The 24,873-nt window shown below is 35.0% G+C and overlaps 2 protein-coding genes across 2 annotated transcripts in view; both read left to right on the top strand.

Annotated features, from left to right (window-relative positions):
- LOC135216922 (bifunctional arginine demethylase and lysyl-hydroxylase JMJD6-like) overlaps positions 1–1,546 on the top strand; it is a 46,744-nt gene extending 45,198 nt beyond the window's left edge. The window contains exons 7-8 of the mRNA XM_064252471.1: positions 676–860; positions 1,272–1,546. Of these exons, the coding sequence (XP_064108541.1) occupies positions 676–860; positions 1,272–1,305 (219 nt within the window). The 3' untranslated portion in view covers positions 1,306–1,546. The remainder of the gene's footprint in view (positions 1–675; positions 861–1,271) is intronic.
- An 18,487-nt stretch (positions 1,547–20,033) lies between these two features.
- LOC135216918 (prickle planar cell polarity protein 3-like) overlaps positions 20,034–24,873 on the top strand; it is a 597,661-nt gene continuing 592,821 nt past the window's right edge. Inside the window, exon 1 of the mRNA XM_064252466.1 lies at positions 20,034–20,177. Within this exon, the coding sequence (XP_064108536.1) occupies positions 20,082–20,177 (96 nt within the window). The 5' untranslated portion in view covers positions 20,034–20,081. The remainder of the gene's footprint in view (positions 20,178–24,873) is intronic.

The raw sequence follows: 24,873 nt of genomic DNA, 5'->3' as shown, positions 1-24,873 counted from the left end.
TTGCTTCCCAGTCGTTTTAGTTGTGGGTGGTCGTAAAGTTGATCAGTTGTAACTCACATAGGTCGTAAGTCAACAATTAGCTGTATATAGCTTATTCTTATTCATAATCATACTGTATTATTAGTGCATTTGGCTAGTTATGAATGAGCCATTTATGAAATTTTGGCTTTTATTATTATTATTAAAGAGTGAGCCATTCCTGAAATTTTGGCATTTATTATTATTATTCCATAAATTTTTAACCATTTAAGTCAATAGAATATAATTGTATAGTCATTAGATCAGTTATTGTACAGTATACAGTAACTTTTTAATCATATTGCTGTATCTTGTGTACTTTTCATTTACTTTTGTTGGTTATCTTCTTTCTTTGTTGTCTGACTTTTGAAACTTTACCTTGTAAAAATTTTTTCCTCATTTAAGAACAAATCCATTTGGCAAGTTTTATAAAGTTCTGTGACAGTGACTCAGTGGTTTTTTTTTAGGTAAATTATGATAAGCACAAATGAAGTTCACAAAAAATGCATATGGAATAAAACAGAAGAAAATTAACAATATTTAAGTGCCACAACCTGAAAAGCATAGTTATAAGAGAATTGTAACTGGACAATACAAGCTAATTTTACTTTTCTTCCGTTAGGCAGCTTCTGAACGTTAATATATCTTTTATTTTAGGAAAAGAGGCCAGATTTAGCAGCAGTAGCAGATAGTATAGACATCAAGAAAAGTAGTGGAATGGCATCAGATTCATCCTCAGATTCTTCTTCTTCGTCATCCTCCTCCTCATCTGATGGGTCCTCATCGTCTGATAGTATGTCAGATAGTGGTCAAGAGAGTTTACCAGAGCATAAGAAAAAGAGGTAAGTTAAATAATGCATATTTGTAAGGTCTTTGATTTTAACTTTATAGCAGCATTTTTCACCATTTGTAAGATATTCATCCCATTCAGTGCTTTGTGGAATGGTGAAGTGGAGCCATCAATGTCAACATGGAAGTTGATTAGTAAATTGTTGGTGACAGGAAATTCAATAAAATAACCATATAAAACTTGAGGAACTTGTCGTGTATGAATTCAAACTATACATGAATATTTTTGTAGGTGCCGTGATCATTCATCTTCAGTATTTTACATTTTGTAAAATATAAATGTGCCAAATTTGGGAATTTTAATCATATCACTTAAAAGTTACTATACATTATTCATACTCATAGACCAGTACAGTATAAATTCTATAGGAAATATTCTCAGAATGTCTGTTGTTTTGTTTCAGGCGGAAGACTCACAACTCGCCTCCACGCTATTGAAGTTTAGTCATTTATTTTGTAATGTTTGTAACTGATATAAAATGTTGCTAATATATCCTCTGTATCACTATGTTATGCCTTCCTATATGAAGTCTTGCCTTGTCTTATACAGATGGAATGACTATTCTGAAAGGAATTATGTACTTTTTATGTGATTGAAATGGAAAATAAAACCCGGTTATTACGAGTAATTTTATACAGTCTTGTGTAAACTGATTCAAATAAATTGTTTATTGTAAAAGTGTTTGCAGTATACCGTAATGTTCTGGTTATTTTTTTATTTTTGAAATGAATTTTACCTCTCTATTATAATAGCTGTATTTCTGTTATCATAATAGAGAGGTGAGTATTTAAAAGATAAATTTTATTATAAAAATTTCTATTTTAAGCAAAGCCCAACCAGACAGTAAGATCTTGTAGTAGTGTAGGAAAGCTGAATCAATTACTAGTCTAAGGCTTGACATCAGAGAAAAAGCAGCGGTCACCAAATTAAATTACCAGAGTTGTTGATCTCCTTATACAGTAGCAAGAATGGAATTGATGAATCAACAAGACTGTCAAAGTCTCTTTCTGTCCAACAAAAAAGTAGACAAAAGACCATTAAAAAAAGTTGTGCCACCTTGTGGAGTAGAGAAGCTAACTTGAAAAATAGACGAAGGAAGGGCCAGTGGTTAAATAAGTTGTCATTTATTCAACCATATGGAAAAGAGAAACAGAAGCATAATTATTTTTAACCGTGGAGTAGAAAATTTATCTGAGCACTCAAAATGTCGATAGAAGAGGTGTACAAATTGGTGAAAAGTAGACAAACTTAAAGGAACAAGACTCAGTCACAATGTAGTAAAGTTACAAGATAATCTATCTTATTTTAGTTACGTTAAAGAAATCCTTGTTGAAAATTGAAGAAAAGGTAGTGAAGGTCCTTACAGATAAATGAAGACCCTGATTGATGATTGAGGATCGGGCAGCAGAGATTCCAATTGACAAATGATGAAAGGGTAGTGAAGATCCACAACAACTAGAATCCTTGGAAGATCCTTTTAATAAATAATGAAAGGAAAATGATGATGAATACTAAATTAAGAAATCTCCCTCATGATAAATTGGAGAGGGGGACCAATTAAGGACTTCACTAATAAATTGAGAAAGGGTAATGTGTAATAGTTTTGTAATAATTTTATGTAAAAAAATATGAAGGTCCAATGGAAAAGGTCACTGATGAAAGCATGCAGAAGGAATAGGTAAGGAAAAAGAAGAGGAACAGTAGAAATCTGTAATGGAACAGATATTTCAACGACAACCGGTACAATGTGGGTAATGATAAACAAAATACTAGGAGATCTTATAAAAGATACGGCTCAGTGTGTAAATGGTCTGAATGAAAGGAATTTTAAAATAAGAGCTCTCCAAAGATGTGCCATATATGATCTGATTTTAATAAGATGACAAAGGTTAGGAAAGTTATATTTTTCTGAATTAAAGAAAGGTAATTCCTTGAAAAGGCTTATTGCCATCAGTGCAACTCTCATTGCACTCTAGGCATTACATAGGGTTCTTTGCAGCACCCCTTCAGCTGGTAGCTACAACTTTTTATTCCTTCTGTACTAATGTTCACGTTTTCTCTCATCTTAATCTTAACAATTGTCTTGTAGTGCTACTGCTAGGTTTTCCTCCTGTTACACCTTTAAAACCTTCTTTACTCCCGGTTTCCCTTTCAGCACTTAATGACTGAGCCTAAATTTTATATTTCATTTCATTCCAGTAAAAGTAGTTTGTATTGTTGACCCTATCTTGAATTAATTGTTTTTATTACAGTACACACCTAAGTTGACAAAAGTTGTAATGATGATTTCGGTACCCACATGCTTGCCTACTAAATAAGGTACAGCATGTTGTTCCTATTTTATCCAAGGACCCAACTTCACAATCAAGTCTATAAACCAATCATCCACTTGAACAGTTAACTTTTCTATTCCAGTTAAAACTCATTATCTACAGTAACTCAGGGACCATAACAATCGTTCATAGTGCCATCTTCTGGATCGTTGTGTATTTTAAAGCAATTATTTTCAAACATTTTTTAAAAGCCCAATACAGAGATGGTTGAACTTCACCAAACAGTCTTTTTTATTGTGTTTGAATATTCAGAAGCTATAAATTTGATCCATGTTACATCTAGTTTTGTCATGCCAATCCTCAGCAACTTGTCTTTTGGGCATTTCTGTGCAAAGTTGTTTAGGCTTCATGCAACAGATTTCCTATCCTGATGAAAAATATAAAATTTGAAATTTAATCAGCAACTGATTTTATGTAATTCGTCTTTGGCAAAATATTTGGTGCTGCATTTCCAGAGTTCTTTGGTGTATAAAGGCTACAGTTGTCCCTAACCCATATTACGTAGGAAAAAATGTACAGCTGCACGCAACAGGGTTTATGCAAAATGTAAACTTGCTCTTCATTAGGCAGATTACAAGTTCTTGCGAAGTACCTACCCATGAATTGCAATCAAGAAAAAGGTCAGTGCAGTAACGATGCAAGTCTATATGAGCTACTAAATGGCCGGGTATCCAGATTTCCACTGAAAGTGGCCTGAATAATTATTCGATCATGACAATACAAAACAGCATTTTGTCAGTATTACAATTCACTGTTTCAAATAAACTCAGATCTTTCAGATATTTTACAAAACTATTATAAGGTTAGATACTGTTCGGACGTTTTTCTAACAATACCATTTAATTAAAACATTAGTTTTTCTCAGATTATCTAAAATATCTAAACTTTTCTTTTCAGCATATGATAAAAATGAGCACAATGGTAACATTTACATGTTGGCTATTCCCTTTATGAAGTTGTATGTAAAATGAGTTCTCTGCACTGTTCCCTGTCAACTACAGTTTAAATTTTATCCATGAAAACACGCAAAAAATTCTCAGCCTAAAAATTCAAAATCAGGTAACCTGAAGTTTCATAAATCATGTTGCCTTTTCCGCAATACAGAATGCATTAACTTTATAGATATTTCTAACATCCTCAGTAATATTTTGTCCAAAAGTATTTTTATTTCCTTCGAATTATGATACTGTATTGCTGATTTTTTTTTTTTTCTAGCAGTCTTCTATTCCACTTCCATTTTTCCCCTTTACATTGATCTTTCGTTATAGAATTACACAATTTTATGAAGACATCACAGAAACTAAATCAATCCACTCCCTTGTACATTATTTAATTGTTAAATATAAATAAGAAAATACGTTGATTCAGTATCTGGAGTGTTTCCGAATCAGGGTAAAACATAAAAAACAACCAACCTTACTCAATGCTCTAATTTTACTGACATCAAAATGGTGCTCCACTTTTGCTAACAGGCTACACTAAGTACCGGAAATATAAAACTTCCTTTTATTACTGTACAGTGGGGCTCAAATCTCATGCGACCTGATTCTTTTTGTATCGTCTATATTCTCAGACTCAACGTGACCTTGCCAAGTAGTGCTATTATTTTTCTTTTTATATTTGTAATGTCATTCATGTCGAAAAGTTTGCGAATTCACAGCTAGCCTTATTTTCCTTATGGTTAAATAGACATGATCCCTTTATGCATCGGTATAATTCCTAATTTGTGTGATTTGAATTGATTTTTTTTCTTTTATCTTTACGTTGCTTAGTTCAAAGTGCGGTGTGATAAGGTTACCGGTGCCAGCAATGAAAGCACACTTAACATGCTCCTCGGACTGGTCAACATAACCACGTCTGCAGCATTATGATAGTGGACCCAATAAGCTCAACAGTCATAACAATTTCAAAGTAGGAATATGAATTAAAACAAGTTTTATTTGAATATTGAAGTTTTGGGCTGCGTTTAAGCTGCCTGTGTATTGGAAAATGTTTTATAGGCCTAAAACTATAATCTAAGCCATCTGAGATGTAATCTGTTACTAATCAATTTATTTGTAGAAATTACCTGTTCTTTGAGGAATATGAATTACAACCAGTTTTCTTTGAATGTTGAAGTTTCAGGCTGTCTTTAAGTTGCCTGTATGTTTCAAATTGATCTGTAGGCCTAGAAAAATAATCAACGCTTTCTGAGATGTAATCTTTACTAATGTTTTTATTAGTAGAGATTACCTGTTCTTTGAAGAATAAAAGATGATGATGATTTTGGTTATATGGAGAAGATGGCTATTAACCAAAATATCATAAGTATTAATATCAAGGCATATGGAACACTTGTCTTTCAACTGGTTTACAATATTATTTTCTTAAATCCTTCAGTTCACTTTTGGTGTATAATTTTTCTTTCATAAGTTAACTTGAAGTGCAAGAATGTGTAGATAACCTCATTTGCTTTCTGGCCAGAAACTGTCAATATAGAGATGTGAATGTTAAGTGTAAAGAAATCTAACACCTTGGCCTAGGAATAATATCTTGGCTTTAACAAATAGGCGAATATTTGCTAGTATGCTATCATTTTTGAAAAATTTAAGAAAGATAACAAATAATTATGTATGAAAATCCAAATATTCCTTTAACACATATAAAGTAAACGTTTTCAAGATAATTTGATGGTTGCTACTCATTGTAGACCTACTTATATACCAGGTGGTTGTTGTTGCACCGACACTAATGATACGTCACACATGCTCCCCTCACACGTTGCAATCGGTGGGCGCATTCTACTTTATATTATACATATTTACATTTTTTCAGCGCTGAGGGTAAAAGCAATCAAAGAAGACTTTCAAATTTTATGTTTGCTTTGGAAGCATTATCAATGTTACGAAAATTTATTTAGTTTTTTTTATTTATTTATTTAACATTTGAACTGAGGTTTGATGGCGACTTCGTTTTGGTCAAATGCTTCAGCAATGAGTGAGCGAAAGTTTTGAAAATGTTTCGTAAGAGTTTTTCTGAAATTTAGCTACACGTGGCATTTTCTTACAATGTTTGAAATATGACAGATTTCACTCTTATCAAACATATTATGGCCCTATTGTATGTGATAAGCGTGATTTCACATTGAAATAGTGGATAAATATGGTGCATGGTAGGTTGCCAGTTAGTGAATTTTGAACGAAATCCTGTGGAGTCATGTCGCATGAGATTTGAGTATCACTCACTGTACCTACAACAACATAATTAAACCAAATTTATTTCCGATTTTACCTGAAAATAAGTCCATCAAATATATATCAAGCATAAGGGCTTTTGTCCTATTTTTTATAGTAATTAATCCCTATATTTGGTAAATGTAACGTACACGTTAAGAGCCCTTTAGCTACATCGATGTGTTTTTTCTTTGATATTTATAACTACTAATCTACATGAAATACTGCAGGGAAGCCATAAAACTTCGATGTATGAGCACAGTAATTTTAGTCATGCTACTGCTCTGTGTTAAGAGATATGAAAATTGGTGAAGTATACTACATTTTGCCTCTCAATGCGTAGCCTAAAGGTATTTATCAGGCTCTCCCAAAGTTGAATGCACTTTATGAATTTAAGAGGCCATGATGTAATTCCTACTCGACGAGTGAACCAGTTTTCGATATACATAATATGTCTACCCAAGGCTTTAACCTGCGTAGGAAATTGCAGTTGCTATATGAAAGGATATGAAATGTGCATAATTGGACTGGGCAGCTACCCTAGTTACTCAAACTATGTTATAAGAATTAAACCAAAGGCCTTAAATAGAACATTTATAGGTGTTATTATAATGAATTAACGAATGTTATAAAGATTATTTTGGCTTTGCTTAAGGGCTTGGGAATAGCAGCTCTTCCCAAACATGAGAGCTTTAGGAACTTGGAGCAAGTTATAGGAGTCTGGTGCGAGCGGGAGCTGGTTACGACGAGACGCTATGCTTAAGATTCAGTTTCACTATTCTACTCTAACTCTTGGTTTGCACTAATTAATATATATATATATATATATATATATTATATATATATAGATATATATATATATATATATATATATATACACATATATTACAAATACTGTACTGCCTAACTATATTTATCCTATACACACAGCTAGCTAAACTGTTTTGGCGGAATGGCGCCTTCCCGAGAAAGCGTATATTTACCAGTTATACTGTATTTCAACTTTCATTGTTGTGATTTGGAGGAAAATAATCAATGTTGCAAGATTAACGTCCTCTTAGTCCATCTCCAAAATATATTAGCTTAAATGTATGCTTGATTCTACAGGGGCAATAAATCACTTACAAAGTTCACGGGATAAATTTATAAGACTGCATTGAGTGGGACATGATTTCAAGATCAGTACTGTCCAGAGATTGAAATTGGTAGTTCCGTCAGCTACTATTTTCGAGAAAATTGCCTTTCATGGGAAGATTTTAGATTACATTAGTTGTATTTATGTGGTAATTAACATTAAGGAAGCGAGATCTTAAATCAAAGAGAACAACTATCGTATTTTAAGCGATACACGGGCTACTGTGGATGTGGTGATATTCCCTTGGATCCATACCAAATAGGTAGGCACGATAGCGTCTTTTGAAATTACGCCTTTTAATGAAGGTAATGTGGTTGATTTTGTATTCTCTCTCGCTCTCTGCAAAGAAGTTTTATTGTGGGAATTACTATTCTTCTTGTAATATCAGATGTGTGGTAATATCCTAGTAAATAATTATGAGACCTTAGCCGAATGCTCTGTTTTTCACGGCCAATATTTTGTTTTTGAACATACCTATGAAGGAGGGAAGGTCAATACCTATTCTGTTAACCAAGTAGTGTAGCAACTCGCTTCTATCCTTGTCGCAAAGAAGTTTGTCATTTGGAATGCTGTTTAGTGGATAATCGCAAGTCCTCCGTGAAATAAACTGAAAGATTGTCCCTTAGATTTTATACCTAGGTGTAGGTAGTCTTATAACTTAAATTCTGCTTGGCAACAGTAATTAAAGGAGTGATTCATTAGTGAAATGTAATGAAACTAAATCGTAATAGACCGTCCTCACTATTGGCGCTACTAATGCAGTAACTAGGTGGTAGCCTATAGCTCTTTCAGTGCACTAGGGTATTGATGGAAAATTGCGATATAATAGGACGTCAAAACACGATCGTGTAGAGAGACTGTCTGTTATAATGTAGTATAGGATGTTGTAATAAATAATCTTATAGGCTACTACACTTATTTTCTTGTGAAGTGCGATTTCAGTATCTTGTGAGGCCATCCCTCCAACCCCAACTATATAGTCAGTAGGTAGGTAGGTTAATCTAAGGGGTTAGTTTGGTAGTATTTACGACAAGCAAGAAATAGTGACTTTCTGTGTACAGACTACTTTTATGCTAGTGATGGCATAAAAAATAATCCCATCTCTCGTTTTTGGATTTGAGTCTGTTGGGGGGAAAAGTCCACTGGTCCACACCTGGCTAGAAATGAGCACGTTAAAAGTATTAAGCATAAGCATAGTTTTGGTTCTCGAGCAACACTAACACATTGATCCTAAATTAGCAGTAAATCATTATGTTATTCATCCAATGACAATTTCAATGATCTTGCATTTTGGAACTAGAATTCAGAAATTGAATGGTAATTAGGCATATAACACACACACACACACACACACATACACACATACATAATAATAATATAATAAATAAATAATATATATACATACATATATATATATATATATATATATATATATATATATATAGATATATATACAGGCAGTCCCCAGGTTACGACGGTCTTGGCTTACGACGTTCTAAGGTTACGACGTTCTAAGGTTACGACGCTTTTCAATTATATTCATCAGACATTATTTCCAGGGTTACCACGCCTATAACGCTTATCTGGCAGATGAAATATGACACCAAAAATGCAAAATAATCAATATTTGAAGGTTTTTTGATGAAAAATGCCATAAGAATGCAGTTTACATAGTTTTCAATGCCCCAAAGCATTAAAAGTAAGGATTTCTTAGGATTTTTGACAATGTTGCGGCTTATGGCAATTTTCGGCTTACGCCGCGTCTCAAGAACGGAACCCCCCGTCGTAACCCAGGGACTGCCTGTATATATATATATATATATATATATATATATATATATATATATATATATATATATATATATATATAGATAAACAGATTTTAAGGTGTAGATAATCCGGGTTCCTAAAACATGAAAATTATTTATATATATGTTTAATATATACTATTTATATGTTAAAACAGTATTATATTTATAAAATTTTCTTGTTTTAGGAACCCGGATTAACTACACTTTAAAATCTGTACATTTGGCAGATTTCATATATTTCCAGGATATTTATATTTATACCACAACTTTGTTTTATATTTTCTTTTATTTGTCCTTTTGAAATTTTGCTTTTAAAATTTTGCTTTTAAACAATACATATTATGGTGTATGGATTTATTAGTTGTTATTCCAAGAGGGTGTCAAGGGTATTTATATTAATACTTTTTCATAAAAGAAAATATAAAGATAAAATTTTTACATGGTTTTGTTGTCTGGCCATAGTTCTTAATCTTCAAATGTCGTATAATGATTTTTATAATTCATGTATAATTTTGTTTCGAATATTTTGGGTATGTGATACACTACATATAATATATAGGTATAATACACACACACATACACACACACACACACACACACACCCACACACATATATATATAGATATATATCTATATATATATATATATATTAGATATATATAATATATATATATGCAACTGACCTATCCCTTGGAAAACGGAGCCTTGATAGAGTAAAACCAGTACATGTACATAAAACATCCTTAATTTACTTACGACTACCGGTTTCGGAGTAACTGTCTCCATCTGGTCTGACAAAAAAAAAAAATTACAATCGATCAGTAGAATACAGTAATGTTACACAAAAGGTTACATTGTATATATTAAAAGGGTAATGTACAAGCATAAAAAACGAAAGGAAGCAATATTAAAAGAAGTAAATACATGCATAATGAAGGTATACAAACATACACACTAATAATTAAAAACAGCATCTCCGTGGACCTCTCGTTGTTACTGAGGGAAGGTTTCAACTTGAAAGTGTATAGACTTTCTACTATTGCCTGCTACATGGGGTCCACTCGACTAGAGGGAAATGATTCCAAGCTTAGACGGTGATCTCTATTTTCTGCGTGATCCTGTATGGCACTGAATGCTGGTTTTGTTAAATGCCTGTTTATCCTAACAGATCTTCCTATATAATTATAAGCGTTCAAGCCATCGTACACGTGCTTGGCGCTCTGTTTTTCCCACGTAAATTGCATTACAGCAAATACACACGTGTTTATAAACAACATGAGACTGTAATTCTTAGGGGTACGATGTCGTTGTACTTAAACAAACCACAAATAGTATACTTAGGTTTAAATACTATCCTGACATTAACTTGGGGATAAAATTCTCTTGAAAGTTTTAGTAGTCTATTTTTAACAGAAAACTCTTTATTACCATAGAATAACACAGTAAAATACAGTACCGCTTTATTGGCTTTTGAAATGGAAACTTTCGGGAAAAATTACTTTTCTAGCTGTTTACCAATATATGAGGGTGTTCTAGATGAACATACTTATAACGATCTTTTTACATCTGGATCTAAACTTGGAGTGCTCTATGGTCTCCCTAGGTGCACAAGAAGGGTGTCCCACTCAGACCAATCATGTCATCTATAGGTACTTTCAGCTACCATTTGTGTAAGTTTCTTGTTCCTATTATAGCTCCTGTAACATGTAATCGGTATACATTAAAGATTCTTTTACTTTTGCCAAAGAAATTTGCCATCTAGAACTAGGTAATTGTGCCCTTGTAAGTTTCGGTCTTAAATCTTTATTTACTAATATTCCTTTAACAGAAACCATTGATATATGCATCAACAACTTGTTTAATGACTCCAAGAGCATCCCGAATTTTAATAAACAACATTAGCTGCGTCTGAATGTTTGGAGGAGCGTATGTTTGATGATTGCCCCCTTAGGTTCTTGCCTCAGTTTTATCGTAGATACGTTGATGACACTTTCGCCTTATTCCGAAACAAGTTTAATGCAGAACCATTCTCAGAATTTGTCAGTGCCCTACACCCTAATATCAGATTTACACTCGATGAAGAAGAAAATAACAAGCTCCCCTTTCTGGTTGTTCTTGTGTCCAGGAACGAGCAAGGCTCCTACACGGGTGTTTTCAGAAAAAAAAAGACTTTTACTGGGTTAGGTATCAACTTTAAGTTCTTGCTTTTATAATTTTAAACTCAATACTGTCAACTCTCCTTCACAGGGCCTTCACCCATACTTCTAATTGGTTTACTTTTAATGAAGAAATTAGCTTTCTTTCCCAATATCTTAAAAATAACTACTTCCCATACAAACTTTTGTTTAAAATACTCAAGAAAATGCTTGATGCCCGATTCATAGAGGTGCCAACGGTTTTGACAGTACTGAAATTAAAAATGTTTGTTAGCTTCCCTTTTTTTCATGACGACCTTTTCAGAAAAAGTTCTTGACAATTATTCAAAAAGAATTCCCGACACTGAACCTTAAAATCGTTCCAAAAAATTTATTAACTATCGGATCTCTGTTTAAAATGAAAGACCACCGCCTTAGTCCTCTTTTAAAATCCAATTTTGTATATAAATATACGTACCCGAGATGTGATCACGGGACTTAGCTAAGTGGGTTGTACGAAGAGGTTACTAAAAGTGAGAATAGATTCTCACAGGGGCTAAGTTTTAGAACGGGCAGCAGATTAACAAACCCCGAACAGCCAAATATCAGGAACCACTCTAAATCATGTAAAACACATATTAATGATAAGGATTTTACTATTATAGACCAAATGCAAAATGAAAACGACATAACAATCTTGGAGTCCATTATGATAAAAAAAGATAGTTCCGTCTTTAAATACGCAATACTCCTCTGTTCAGTTGTTCATCGCCTAGGATGCGTTGTTTGTTTTTTAAATTCGCTCAGTTGTCACTGCCCGTCCTTTGCGAAGATGAAGTACAGAATAGCCTTAGTTATATTTTTATTTTTATTTATATTTATTACATAAATATGTTTTTTGTGTATTTTCTGTAATTTTTTAATGTAATTTTAGCGTTTCGTATGTTTTCCTGTCTTAAGATATTCATAAATTATTTTAAATTTTCTACATGCTGATGTTCATTGAATTTTTGAATATTGCGCAGTTGTTATGAATTATGCAGTGCTTTGTTTTAATGTTCACGTGTATATCTTTAATATAGCCTTGATGATGCGACCATGGGTCTTAAAACGTCGGCAAAATGAATGTACCAGAGTACGATGCCTTTCCCTATAGTTCCCCCTGTATAGGTATTAATATAGATATATTATATATATATTATATAATTATATATATATATATATATATATATATAGATATAATATAATATATATATATATATATATATAGATATATTATATATTATATCATATGTATGTATGTATGTATGTATATAAGCACACATACACACCTGTTAATAACGAAATCTCTATACCCAAGAGTTACACCCAAAGGGAATTCTAAGTGAAAAGTGCATCTGCCTCAGCCATTCATATTCTTTTTCTTCCATCTTGCTATCCACCCTTTGCTAACAATTGTTTCAGTTCAAATGCGGGGTTTTCCTCCTGTTACACCTTTCGAACCATTCTACTCTCAATTTCCCTTTCAGCGCTGAATGACCTCATAGGTCCCAGCGCATGGCCTTTGGCCGAAATTCTATATTCCATTCCTATTCCACAGGTAGATGCATGTATCCATTATAATTCGCCTTGGGTGTAAATTATTCTCAAGGTCTGGTGAGTTCGACATTAAGTGATGTTTTTGATGTTAAAAAAATTACCATCATTAGTTTGTACTATCCTTAATAGGGGTTAAGAACAGATCCACGAATGCTGTAGTTGATGTGGAATGAAGCTGTACTCCAGTAAACCCAAGATATTGAGTTGCTGATCTTGTGACTTGCTTCAGTTCGTAGTTGGTCTTAACGATTCCGGAGGTTTTGAAAGTAATTAGTGTTGCAGAAATGAAAATTGTTGCACTAGAGTGTAATAACTTTTCGGCTCTGCAACGCTTGAAGTGCATGTAATCTAATAATGGCGAGAAATGCTAGTTAACTTCTACGCCTGACTTCGGAGAGAATATTTGGGAAGATACTGTTATTGAGACAAAGATCTAATCAAACTTCACTGCCTACATGTAGTTTGTAAGATTTCTTATATCTATAAGGGATATGGCATTAATGCCACTTGCTTCAGATTTTTTTTTTCTGTCAGTGTCAAACTAATGTTTTTTTTTTTTTTTTTTTTTTTTTTTTTAATCTGGATGCGTCACAGAGAATGGTGTCTTGCTTTTCAATTATTAATGATTAACATTCAAACTTATAGTGTAAGATATTCCGTGGTTATCTTCTCTACACTATTTCACGGTCGACTTTAGTTCATGTGTATTTAGAGTTAATATGTACTTACAGCCTGGTTCAAATATCGTTGTGATTTGTTGAGGGGGCACGATGTCATGTTCGGTGCTGGATGGGGATTCATTCCCATTTTTTTTTTTTTTAAATTGTGGAATAGTCGTCTTGTCAGCGTTAAGGATATGGGCACTTTCAACTTTAGAAGACGTTTCAGGTGCCATGGCCATTCTATTACTTTTTACTTCTACGCAAATGCTGTTCAAGTTTATGTTTCACTAGATCAAGTATTGTCTTGTTGTTATTCATGTGATACTTTTACCTATGATCCAATTAATTAGATTTTTATTGGCTTTGTTTTAATCCTTCCATTCCTTAATTAAGATGAGAATCTGTATCATTGCTTTTAACTTTGCATAATGATTACTCGCAGTTGTCAAACCTTGCTCCGCTGTACCTCACTGCAAAACTCGATTTTCCATAAAAAAAAGGGTAAGATTTGCAAACCAAATATGAACAGTTCTATTGTTTCCCTTTCGTCCTCTTGGGAAAGGAGCGACTTGTTTGACCGACCCAACCACTATACAGCGTACCCAGTTCCTCCTGGGTTCTCGGATCATCCACTGAGGTTATCAAGATCCAGTTAATGAAAAACTGCATTTTCCATCCATACACTTCTTCGGTTATATTTCGTTTACATTTGGTATTCCTGGTAGAGCAACTGTTCATTCAGTATTTTAGGTGGGCAAACATAGGATGATTATTTAGGTTATGTATATTATGATAATAATAATAACAATAATAGTAATAATAATAATAATAGTAATTATAATAATATTTGTAGTATTATCATTATTTATTTTTCATTTCATTTTATTTATTTTTTTCTATCACAGTCTTCCTATTCGACTGGGTGGTTTTATAGTGTGGGGTTCCGGGTTGCATCCTGCCTCCTTAGAAGTCCATCACTTCATTATTATTATTATTATTATTATTATTATTATTATTATTATTATTATTATTATTAATTAATTAATTAATTAATAATTTATTTATTTATTTATTTTGCAATTACTGTACTAACAACTCTACGTACTACTGTTCGGGGCTCGTACCCATACAATAAAATTCCGTTAATACGGTCAACAGTGCCGATAGGTTTCGTTGGTACGGTTTACTCACAATATACCTTAGTGAATTTAGTCATATCGAATACAGTACGGTCAGTTGTAAACATGTTAACTTTCGTAAATTTTGGGTATCTCATTAGTCAGTTGGACATTGGAATGGCATTGCTAACTTAGCAGGACTGGTATCTTACTGATGACCAGTGTATTTTTCAAGCCAAAAAATTCGTCACTATAAAGTGCATATATATAAGATTTCATTATAGAAAACAAGCCAATTTACTGGTTTAGTAATTCTGTCTGAATATAATAAATTTCATAGCCTCCAATTAACTAATTCTGTTTGGTTGTCTCTACCAGTATTCTGTACGAAATACAGTTCTACCAATTGCCACACTCTACAACCTGTTGCTGAAAAATGCTACTCTTGCTTCAAGCCATTAACTATGTAGACCAGGGACCCTGGTTATCCTAGGTGACCTCTCACGTCCTTCCTGTAGGTGCTTGGAAGGGACAGGGTACACTTTTTTGGCCACTTTGCCTTCCTCCCATTTCAAATAGGATGTTTCTCTTTAATTTTTGTAAGTGTGTCATTTGGTATTACCTTTTTTTATTAAACTTTCTTGCTTACGTTTCAGTGATTTCGAATGATGTTATTGTTAAAACTACGAAATTGTGTCTCAGTTTCAAAATTGGGTTATAACCGGTGAAATTGGATCCACTTCCAGGAATGCCAAAATCGTTCGAATCCAAACTTGAAGATTCCACTGGTCCAAAAATCTGGTCAGTTTTATTTTTGAAGGGGCTGGACTCTCTCTCTCTCTCTCTCTCTCTCTCTCTCTCTCTCTCTCTCTCTCTCTCTCTCTCTCTCTCTCTCTCTCTCATTAAGATAGGAAGATGCTAGTGTTCTTTTTTTTGAATTTTTATTGATTTTTTCTGGGGTTGGTGGGGGGAGGGGTGGTTTATGATTTAAATGGACTCATCCAAATATGTTAATTGGAGTATGTGTAATCGGTTGAAATGGTGTTGTAAGCCGATGGCTCCTGAAAGATGAAGTCATTCTAGTCGTATTTATTCGTAGAATCTTTTCATTGGATTTCGTTATGCTTTGAGTTATACCATGGAGACAGTGAATGAATCATCTCAGTATTCTAGGTATAAAGGTTAGTTTCGATTCTGCTTTAATAATTTTTGTTGTACTTATGTTTTATACCTCGAATCGAAATCAAACAATCACCAACATTATGCCCAGAATTATAATAATAATAATTTTGCAGTAGTAAGATAATTCAAGATATTTCAAGCACCTGCAGAGAAGTTGTTAGAAAAGGTAATACTGCATCAAATGTATACAAAAATGAAAAAGGTTTCTCTAGTTGATAAGCCTTCAAAGAGTCCCAGTTTATAATATGGCCTCTGGGCTTCTCTGGGAAGCACCAGAGGGTCCCCGGCAGCACCTGGCACCATTGATTCCCTTCGGATTCCCCTGAGGATAGCCTCTAGAAATCAAAACGATTTTACGAACTTTTCGAAAATGGCACAACACTTCCGGTTTTCTAAGGCTCTTTGAAAAATGAAAACTATAAGTCTCCGGAGCCAAAGATGAATTCCGTGTGGATGCAACCAGTCTCAAATCCTCTTTTCCAACCATTCTTTGTCATCTTTTACCTCGAGTTGGGAATGGCTAGCAAAAGTTAACCAGTACTGCATTAGTGTTTAGACGGTGGGTGTTAATCTGGAACGTTTTATTACTGTCTTCCTGATGGTGTGATACATTTTTTGTCACCATAGAATTATTTATCGGGTATTTCCATCACAAGGTATTTTCTAAATCGGTATGGTAGAAATACACATACACACGCGCGCACGCACACACACACACACACACACACACACACACACATATATATATATATATATATATATATATATATATGTGTGTGTGTGTGTGTGTGTGTGTATGATGTGCGTATGAATGTATGAATTTTTGCCACTTTTGTACTCGTGACTTTTCATAATCACAAAATTAAGCTCCTTATATCTAATCCACTATACTTTGTGAATAACTTACACCCATGTGGAATCATAATTAAGTGCATCTGCTCCCTGCCGGGGTAGATGCACGTGTAGATTAATAACTAAATGAATGTATTTACTTTCCGTCACCAAAATTTTGTACCTCGGTTCAGTAGTAAAGTTTATGCATTTTAAATGAACTAAAAGAAATAGTTGAATGCAAATACACGGATAATGAATGCAGTAACTGCATGTACTGTCATTAGAATCTGCGGTCTACAGACTATAGGCTGCATCACAGGGTTAGGCGAAATATTTACACGCTTATCAGGTAGCTCGTATAATTAGTAATTGGCACTTTCTCGCAGAAGCTCTTTACCTTAATGACAGAGAAGATGTATTTGTGTCTTCCACAGCTTACTGCTTTCTCGAGGGGAAATAATTTGTTTAAGAAAAGGAGGTCTCTGTCTCTCCCAGTTCCAGGTAAATGAGATCTCTACTTACATAGCCGAGTAATCCCTAAAATGTTTTATATTACACACACACACACACATTTATATAAATGGCCCTATTTCAGCCTCTGTTCCTTCTCTCAGAGAACTTTTAACCCATATTTATTGCGTAAATGGACAGTCCTGAGTGTTCTGCTCAGTAATCGTTTCTTTCCCTCCAATCTTTGGAACTCCTTTTGTCTTCATGTTTCATTACTCCGATACCTTTCAAGACGGGCCATTTTCACTACGTTCGTGATTTCGATAAGGGCTGAGCTGGACAAGGCAGTTAGTTGTCCGTCAGAGAGTCCTAGTATTACAAGACAGTAACAGCTGAACCTGTGACAAGATGGAAACATTGAGGATATGAGTTATATGACCGGACGGATATGATTTAGTATTCAAAAGGAAGAATTACGTTAAGCTCGTTGTTGGTATCATCTTGTGCAATATATATTATTTTTTTGTTTTTACTTAAATTTCAGCCGAATTTTACCTATATTTTGCCAGTGTTTATATTTTTTGCTTTTTATTTGTATTTCATCTCCTCTTTGCATTTTTCCTCTTGGCATATCTGCGCACGATTTCATGTTCTCAGTATTTTTAATAATGATAATAATAACTGGGTCGACCGGGAAGTTTCAACGGTAAATTAGGATCTTTTCCACGACTTTAGGATGGCATATCGTAAATGTTTACCGGTTTCTATGTAAAGATAATTTGACTTTTTACATGGATCTCCTTCTTTATGATTATTTGCATTCTAACAGACCTTAGTAAACGGAAAATAATATCTTATATACTTTCTTGTTGGTTTTTAAATATGTATTTACTTACTCAGTTTTTCATTTATTTTGTACGTTGAAAAAAGTTAGAGAAGTCCATCCATACCTTTAGTTGAAATGTGATAACTTGAAAAAGTTAATTTTGTAATATTTGAGGGCTTATACTAGGCTACAATTTTGTTCCGAATATTCATACGTAGGCAATGAACGGGATTACCGCACGTAGGTACAACATTGAGTATGGTTCACAGATTTTCTGAACATTTGAACGGTTTTTTATTATTTTGTCATAAAACTGTGTTCATTTTTTTTTCATTTTACCTTGAGAGAATTCGAATAGTCTTGTATACGAATCTTTAAAAATTAAATGAAGTTCTAATAATGACAATAACGTATAACCAAAGCATTTAAGTCACACTAATATATTGTGATGGCGGTAGCGTACTTTGAAGCGCGAACATTTTACGAATGACTTGACGGAGTCTGCATGTGGCAAGAGGCAACAAGAACCCAAGAGCAACTCGTCGGTTGAATGAAATAACAGGAAAACTAAGTGTGGCAGACAGGTAGACGTAAAAAAAAAAAAAAGAAGTATATATATATATATATATATAATATATATATATATATATAGTATATATATATATATATATAAAAATTCAATATTCAATTGCCGAACCTGATAATTGGTACGAGTGAGCGAGGACGGTCGATTTGCAGCGCAGTACTTTCAACTTATGGTTTCAGCACTCAAGGCAAATGCACCACTGATTGGCCTTGGTGACTTTGACTTGCTTAGTTTACGGCTATTAATTTCAAAAGGTACTTTCCACGAGGAAAAAACGAATTCCTGAAGTCGCTATACGACATTGCAAAGTAGAAGAGAAATGTCTATGTCTGGAACGTTGCTGAACAAGCGAGCAAGCAGACAGACGTAGATTACTAGGAATTTATTTATTTAAAGATGTGAGCGGATACCCGATTAGGAAAATTCTTGTAATGAACTCCAATTTGTATTTCAGTGTCCAAATGATGAAAATTAAATGAGATATGGTATAGCAACATTCATTCGTGTGTGCTGGCAACGTTCAGAACTTAAAGTCAGCTTTTCCACTTTTTCAATTATTGGTTTTTATTTCATAAATAAATAGGTATTTGAAGTATTTGTGACAGTAATTAAACGGTACCGTAAGCCTGGCATTATATTGTTACCATTACAACTGAAAACATCAGAGATTTTCAAAGTTATCCTTGAAAACAGTTCCGCTATACTTTCCGTCCTGTTGAAATCTCCAGCTCAAACCTAGTGGCGGACTACAAAATATCTTGAATAATCACTTCATTGGAAAGGAATGCTGTCGCGGTAGATTTAATGTGAGACATTATAACATATCTACTTGCAAACCAATTGAAGATAGGACAAACAAAAAAACTAGAAATTGACTCAATTAATTTCGGTAACAATGCCGGAAGTAAAAGACAGAAGTATTGCCTCCTATTGTCTGCAAGTTTCCTCCAGCACCTTTCCCAAATTGACTCGTATATTTGCGGTGACTCTGTGGCATCGTCAGGAGGGCGTGGATACTTTTACAGGTCTCTGGAAATCGCAAGAGGTCCTGGGTATGCCCTGCGGGTTCCTCCTCCTTCGACGAATGATCCTACCCTCTCCTTCTCCCTTTAAACGCTCCTTACCTTGATGCCCCCAAACCCCAAGAACAGACACACACACACGGCCCCTCCTCCCTGACAGTATTCCCTCGGCGATAGTTCTCTCCATCTCCTCACCTCCCCCTTTTACCTCTCCCCTCCTGATCCAGCAGCACAGACACACACACACACACATACACACAAGTCTCCGCTACCCAACCTGGCAGACGTCGGCAGTCTCGACTCGCACAATGACTGGCCCGGACGCAGCAGTGACTAAGAAGAGCTCCTCCAGGATGAGCAGCAGTTCGAGAGCGAAGATAGCCATGGAGATCTACAACGAGACGGTAAGGAACGAAGGATTCGGGTGTTCTGGAGTTCGTTTGTGGATAAGCACGCGTTCTGCGGGCGGCGAGGCAGTTCTGCGCTGCTGTCATTAGCCACGGGAGACAGGAGTTTGCACAGAAGAGGAAGAAGAAGAAGACACCTGGAGAGAGGGGGGAGGCCTATAGGTGGGAGGGGCAGAAGTTAATGTTTGGGGTTGAGTCTCTCATGTGTTTAAAAGCGAAGCTGCCGTTTCTCTTCTCGTGTTATGATGTGGTTTGGCTCTCCCAGTGAAAGTGAACGAAATATCTACTAGTTTTTTCTCTTCTCCTCTGTAGGATTTCCAGCAATCGTACTCTGGTATGGGGAAGGAAGGGCCATTACGGCCATAATTACAGCTGTCATTAGTCGGTTAATTATGCTGGATCTTTTCCCTTATGAGAGACCTTTGAGACTCAAGCTATAATCACAATGGAGTTGATTCCGTGAATAGAAGAAATGATCCTTCTACCATACGTTTGTTGTCGAGTATGTGAACGTAACTGGTGCTACGTTCACGCCCACGTTGCATTCCGAAATCGTACAGCGCGCCCATGCTCCACACCTACACTAGTTTACCTCTATCAGTTTACGCCCTTCAATCTCAGCCACATCTGGGATGCATGATTGTTTTCGACAGTTCTTGAAGATCAGCAATAATCAGCGTTGACGTAAAAATGCTCCCCTGTGGGACGCCGGCGATGCTTGTGGCAAGGTCGAATTATTCTCTCTCTCTCTCTCTCTCTCTCTCTCTCTCTCTCTCTCTCTCTCTCACATTAACCTGTTGAGCGTCATCTTAACAGCGTTGCTGTTGACAATGCATTTGCTTCCTTAGATGAACCCAAAGTGTTCTTTTAACCCACGTCCTTTGCGCTCCAATGTACGCGGGCGGTGTTTGTGCACGAGTCATTGCTGAATGATACGAATACATGATATGAATATTTAAATTTCTCGCACTATTTGTTTATTTAGTTATTTCTTTTGTATGTGTTTGATTTTCTTTATATATTTACTTTGTAACTGTATGAATTACATTTCAAAACTATCTACCTGCTAAGGAATGATCCAGGTTTTTGAAAATGTACTACAGTTGGTTAATGGTACAGCTTTATTCATGCTCTCTCTCTCTTTTATATATATATACTATATATATATATATATATATATATATATATATATATATATATATATGTGTATATATATACATATATAAATTATATTTATATTATTTATATTTGTGTGTATATATTCATGTATTTATGTATGTATTCGCGCATATTCCTCGTATATCTATGAATGATGTATTATCCGTCATAATTATTTTCAGTGTTCTTAAGGTCCTTAACGAAAAACCTAACAACGCTGCCAGTAAAAAGAATTTAGTTGTGCTTTCAACAGCACTAATCACAGCTTATTAACCAGTCTTGGGCCGAACTAGGCAATACAGACGTAACTTGATCAATTCATAGGTGTAATCTTCACCTACCTACTCACACCACCCCTCCCCACACCCCACGCATGAGTCCCGACTTACCCACACCTCTTGCAATGGATACTGTTACTCAGACTTGATTGTGACTCAGATTTGATATTTACGATGGGAGCGGGAATTTTCGTCTGGAGTGAAAGGACCGGAATGAAGGAAACTTGTGATGGCTGGCCGGAATATGTCTCTGTCTTGTGATACTTGTATTGTACACGGCAACGCATGAAAATGCAAGTTCATTTATATTGTTAATATTTGATTAACGACGGACAGATTTATAAATACGCATGACACGAATACGTATACGTGGCTACATATATGTACATTAATATGCATATGATTTGCAAGTACATATGCAAATATGACGCCCGTGCATGAGAACATGTATGGTATGGATATACTGAACTTGGAAACCGTGGGTATTTATTTACACAACTGTCCATCTTTGTAATACTTGTACACATAATTACAGTGATATTTCCTGGCATAAATGGATGGACAGCGAACTTGCTTATTGTTACATATGTTGTTAAGTTTGATGTCTTTGCATTAATTAATACAAAATTGATTGATCAGTAAGTTAAAATTGATTAATACAAGGTAGAAACTGGAAAGACTTGCACATTTTTCTGCAACAGGTCAGTTTTATCGGTTTGATTAATAAGTTTCTAATATTGTATCCATATACTCTGTATGCTGCTGTGCCAGTCTTCCCTGATGAAAGCGAAATTTGACCTCTTCGTAAATGTGCGATTAGTCGTGATCTGTATAACTGTAATTTAGAAACATTCACATAAAGCAAAGCCCGTCTACACAGTAGACATTAAGAAAGGCGAAAACAGGGCGAATGAATGAAACATGAAAGAGAAAGTGAACACAGATAGGTGTGCATATAGACAAACGGTAATATAAGGAAAAACTAAAGTTTTGGCGCATGTCTTTTTCAAGGAACAGGACAGCCCCTCTCGAACAGGGGAATGTTTGCCCCCATTGGAGCACGAACACCCTCTTTTGCCAATGACGGCTGCAAGGAGGAAGATTCCGAACAAAAGATGAACCTGTCTGAACCCTCGGAAATCGCCGGATGCGATTCCAAGTACCCGAGAGCTCTCAGACTTCCCGCATCCCGGCGCACCTCTCGTGGCTGCCCTTTCTTCCTGGCGCCGCGAGCAACTCTCACTGAATCATAATTCCTGGAAAAAGTGCGATAAGCGGCAAGTGTTGCCAGATTGACCGCCCTTTCCAGCACGTCCGTTTTGTTTATCTCTGTACTCACGCGCTCGCATGACTGTACTGGTTTCTCGGGTCTCGTTATAGTTTGTTGTTACTGACATGAGACTCCTATGGTCTGTTGCAAGTTTCTGAGCATTAGTTGTTGGGATGAGGATGGTGATCCCATGCTCATGATCTCTCGGAATGTATGGAACGTCATTTCCATTCATCTGCGAAACGCAGTCTTTGTTGTTATAATAAGATATCATTATTGCATAACAAACGATTTATACAATATTATGAAATCCGCCAATTCTCTTGTGTTTAGTACGAAATGGTCTAATAATAATAGTATAGCATTATTTTCGAAAGAGGATATGTCGTGTTCTGTAATATGGCCCAAACGTAAAGACAACAAAAGACATCCTACCATTAGTTTTCTCTATTTGGCCAAGCTATAGGTCTAAATTTCTGTCTCATGGGCCGCAATACATAAGGCATTACCCGAAAACCTCCGTAGGTTTGCTCAAATATCTTCAAAAGTGTGCTTCAACTGCGCCTTAAAAAAATCTGAGTACTAGATGCATCAGATGATGTTGCACGTAACCCGCGTTTGGGGTCTTTAGGCAGACATCCCCATCACCCGGGGATTTCGCCATCCTCGTGACCCGCGTGCGCAGAGGTCAGCACAAGCTGAGAATAACATAGCTCTCTTGGCTTTAAGGGACACAACCGCAAGGTCAAGAAGGCTTACATTGGAAGTCAGTGCTCTCTCTCTCTCTCTCTCTCTCTCTCTCTCTCTCTCTCTCTCTCTCTCTCTCTCGATTTGCTAAAGCACCGAGTTTTAACTAAAATAGTTCTCGTCGTAAATAGTTCCTATTTGTAAAATTATTTGTTTCTTTTTTCTATATACTTCTGTTGGCTATTAATTCATAATCTTCGCATTTTGAATAAGGAATTTTCCCTCCGCTTTTATGTTAAATCTATATATTCTTGCTGCTTGTTTGCATAATTAATCATCTTTTACATACTCCTTGCATGTTATCTTTAATTACATGCTGTTGTTGTGCCCCCTTAGCAGTATATTCATCTAATCATTGATTCTCAGATAATTTATTTCTCAATTTTCTTATTCTGTTTGATTGCAGGACTTTCGTTGTATTTGTAACACATGATTTGTTAGCCTTTCTATATATCTGTCTGTCTATGTTTCTATTTAACCCTCTTTTATATTAAGGAATGGTTTGCAGTAATTACTTCCTTGTATTAGGAAGTAATGAGGTTTTACACACACTAATACTATATATATATATATATATATATATATATATATATATATATATATATATATATGCTTGCATGCGTGTGCATGTATTAATGTATATGCGCACGTGTTTGCAGATTTTGTTCATCACATTTTCTATTAGGGTTTGTATTAATTGAGCAGTTAAAAAAAATGCAATCGCTTTTGAAAAGTTATACCACTAACTCTTAAGTGAAAATTAGTTTGTCTCCTGTGTAACAACTTTGCGGTGCTAAAGTCGTTTTTTGATGCATAGAAATTGATGCTGGCACGAAGTATCCGTTCCTCAAAGTGCTTCTAATTTTACAAGGCTGAGATTTTTTAAATACAAATATACTCTTGAGATGATTTGCATATAGCTTAATTTTTTTTTTCAGGATTTGTAAGCTATCATAAGAAATATGTTAAACATTTCGAAGTTGCTGTTGAAAATAAGAAAACTTTTCTGACATAGTTACCGTTTAGAATGCATCCATACGTTTATCCATAGCATAACTATTCTTTATGCAAACAGAGTTACACAGAAAAAGTGGAAACGTGAAAGAACATATAAATAAACACATATGCTTGTGCCTCGTCCTGTATTGATTTGACTTCTTATTGCGTTCTTAGGCCGCAGAATTCCGTGGGCGTGAATAAGCGTGGGCGCAATGGGGCGTGGTTGGTCTTACCTACGAGA

Source organism: Macrobrachium nipponense, chromosome 6 (genome assembly GCF_015104395.2).
Source record: "Macrobrachium nipponense isolate FS-2020 chromosome 6, ASM1510439v2, whole genome shotgun sequence".
Classification (NCBI taxonomy): domain Eukaryota; kingdom Metazoa; phylum Arthropoda; class Malacostraca; order Decapoda; family Palaemonidae; genus Macrobrachium; species Macrobrachium nipponense.
This window is presented reverse-complemented; position numbering and strand designations above follow the sequence as displayed.